The 2,278-nt window shown below is 66.6% G+C and overlaps 2 protein-coding genes across 2 annotated transcripts in view; one reads left to right on the plus strand and one right to left on the minus strand.

The window, feature by feature from the left end:
• The window catches only part of DPEP1 (dipeptidase 1), a 4,491-nt gene extending 2,950 nt beyond the window's left edge, over positions 1-1,541 (minus strand). Inside the window, exons 1-2 of the mRNA XM_057384203.1 lie at positions 1,195-1,541; positions 5-114 (exon numbers count right to left, since the gene is read on the minus strand). Of these exons, the coding sequence (XP_057240186.1) occupies positions 5-114; positions 1,195-1,313 (229 nt within the window). The 5' untranslated portion in view covers positions 1,314-1,541. The remainder of the gene's footprint in view (positions 1-4; positions 115-1,194) is intronic.
• Positions 1,542-2,071: 530 nt separating this feature from the next.
• LOC130584289 (sulfotransferase 2B1-like) overlaps positions 2,072-2,278 on the plus strand; it is a 2,650-nt gene continuing 2,443 nt past the window's right edge. Inside the window, exon 1 of the mRNA XM_057384184.1 lies at positions 2,072-2,164. Within this exon, the coding sequence (XP_057240167.1) occupies positions 2,072-2,164 (93 nt within the window). The remainder of the gene's footprint in view (positions 2,165-2,278) is intronic.

The following is a 2,278-nucleotide window of genomic DNA, read 5'->3' on the forward strand; positions in this document are numbered from 1 at the left end:
CGGCGCAGTTTGGGGATGTTGGTGTGGGTGTCGTTCAGCAGCGTCAGGTTGGCTTCTGGCAGCCTCAGCTGGTTGTTGAACCTCTTGAGGAGCTGCCAGGGCAGGTCATTGTGCCTGGGCAGGGACAAGATGGACACTGAGGAGTGGCCTGATGCTCTGCCCCCTCATCCTGGTTGTTATTCTATCCATTATCCATCCATCCCTACATCCATTATCCATCCCCCATCCATCCGTCCATCCATCCATCCATCCATCCATCCATCCATCCATCCATCCATCCATCCATCCATCCCTGTCCATCTATCCATCCCTGTCCATCCATCCATCCGTCCATCCATCCATCCATCCATCCATCCATCCATCCATCCATCCATCCATCCATCCCTGTCCGTCCATCCATCCATCCATCCATCCATCCATCCATCCATCCATCCATCCATCCATCCATCCATCCATCCATCCATCCCCCATTACCCATCCTCCATCCCCACCATCAGCCCATCTGCCCACCCACCTCTCCCCTCTGCCAAAAGCCACCCACGCAGTTCCAGCCAGGTCACTCCCAGGGGTCAGTCCCACGCGGGACCCCGTGGAGGACCCTCTCTGTCACCTTCCACCCCATCACAGCCCGGGGAGCCAGCCCGCCACCCCTGTGACAGACGTCACCGCGGGGACAGCCTGCCACGCACACCCCGCACCCACAGTGTCACTGGGGAAGTGGCAGCGGYCGGGTTGGGTCCCACTTCCCTCTCCTGCRTCAGTCCCCCCTCCCCGGCTCCCCSTGCCCCACTCCYGCTCCAGTGGCTGTCGTGCACAGCGCTGATCCTACGGGAACGCTGCAGAAGGTTTCGAGAACAGAGCAGGGACATCCTAAGAACTGAGCAGGGACTTCCCCCCGGGCAGCCCAACCCCGGTTTCCCGGCACCCAGCCCGATCCCACAGCGCTCACCGCCGGGGATGCCCGGGCCGCACGGCCGGTCCCRTGGGATCCCCAGGAGAGCTGTCCCCTGTCCCCACAGGGCCCTGCGGAGCACGGGGATCCCCTGGGACAGTTTTTCCCTGTTCCCGCACAGCCCCGGGGTGCCCGGGCTGGATTTCCCCCGCCGGGTTGTCCCGGGAGGATTTCCCAGCTGGGATTTTCCCACGGAGCCGGAGCAGCCGGGCACTCCGCGGGGCCGGGTGACCTTTGCTCACCCGTCGATGACCGGCGTGGTCTTCATGATGCGCTCGGCCTCGTCCAGGTGCTGCTGCCCGGAGCCGGGCAGTGCCAGCGCCAGCGCCAGCGCCAGCACCCACACGCTCCTGCCTGGCATCTTCTGCCGGGCGCTGCTGGGGACAAGGGGGGACCTGGCACCGCCGTGTGAGCACACGCACCGGGACGGCCGCCCCGCGCTGCCGCCGTCCCCTCCCGCCGTCAATGAATAACCAGGAGCGCTGCGTTACCCCTCCCTGGGTGCCCTGTGCCCGCTCGGCAGTGCCAGGGCTCCGCGGCCGCCCCCAGCCCAGCCCCAAGGGCCGTGCCGTGCCMAGGCCTCTCCTCCGAGCCGCGGTGACGCTCCCATCCCATCTAATGAAGCCCAGATTTTTTTTGGTTGGGAAAGTGCCAGTCCCATCCCCTCCTCAGCCTCCCCAGCGCTGGCATCCATCGGCACCCCCAGCTCGGCATTGGCACCCCCGACACCCCCGGCACCCCCGGTCCCGCTCACCCTGGCCCAGGGACACTCGGGCAGTCCTTTCCTGGGAAGGCTGTGAATTAAGTGTTCCGGCTTGCGTGCGGTGACGGGGCTGGGATGGGCTCCAGCCACCCCAGAGCCACCCCCCGCACGGCGCCGGAGCAGCCCCATGCCCCGGGGCAAGCAGCCGGGGTGGCACGGCCGCGGTGTGGGGCTGCTGCTGATCCTCCGTGTGTGCTCGGATCCCCCGCACTCCGGTCCCGCTGCAGCGTCCCGAGGGGAAACTGAGGCACCGTTATCCTGCGGATGCTGCGCATCCCGGCTGGCTCCAGCTGTGGTGTCCTTCCCAGCAAGAGGCCTCGGTGGGGCTTCTGGGAATGGCAGGGATCCACGTGGGGATGGCCGGAGCAGCTGGACACCTCATCCTGGGGTGTGCTGGGATGGGAACCCCCTCCTCCGGTGCCAGCCGTGGGGAGCTCGGGGTGCGGACGGTGTGGGGCTGGCATCCCTCGAGTTTCCTGGCCCCCTTTCCGAGGTGACGCAGCCCCGTGTTCCTGCCGGCTGCAGCAGCGGGTCCGGGCAAGCAGAACTCCCACCCCACCCCA

Source organism: Malurus melanocephalus, unplaced genomic scaffold (genome assembly GCF_030028575.1).
Source record: "Malurus melanocephalus ecotype Western Australia unplaced genomic scaffold, MMel_1.1 scaffold_691, whole genome shotgun sequence".
Classification (NCBI taxonomy): Eukaryota; Metazoa; Chordata; class Aves; order Passeriformes; family Maluridae; genus Malurus; species Malurus melanocephalus.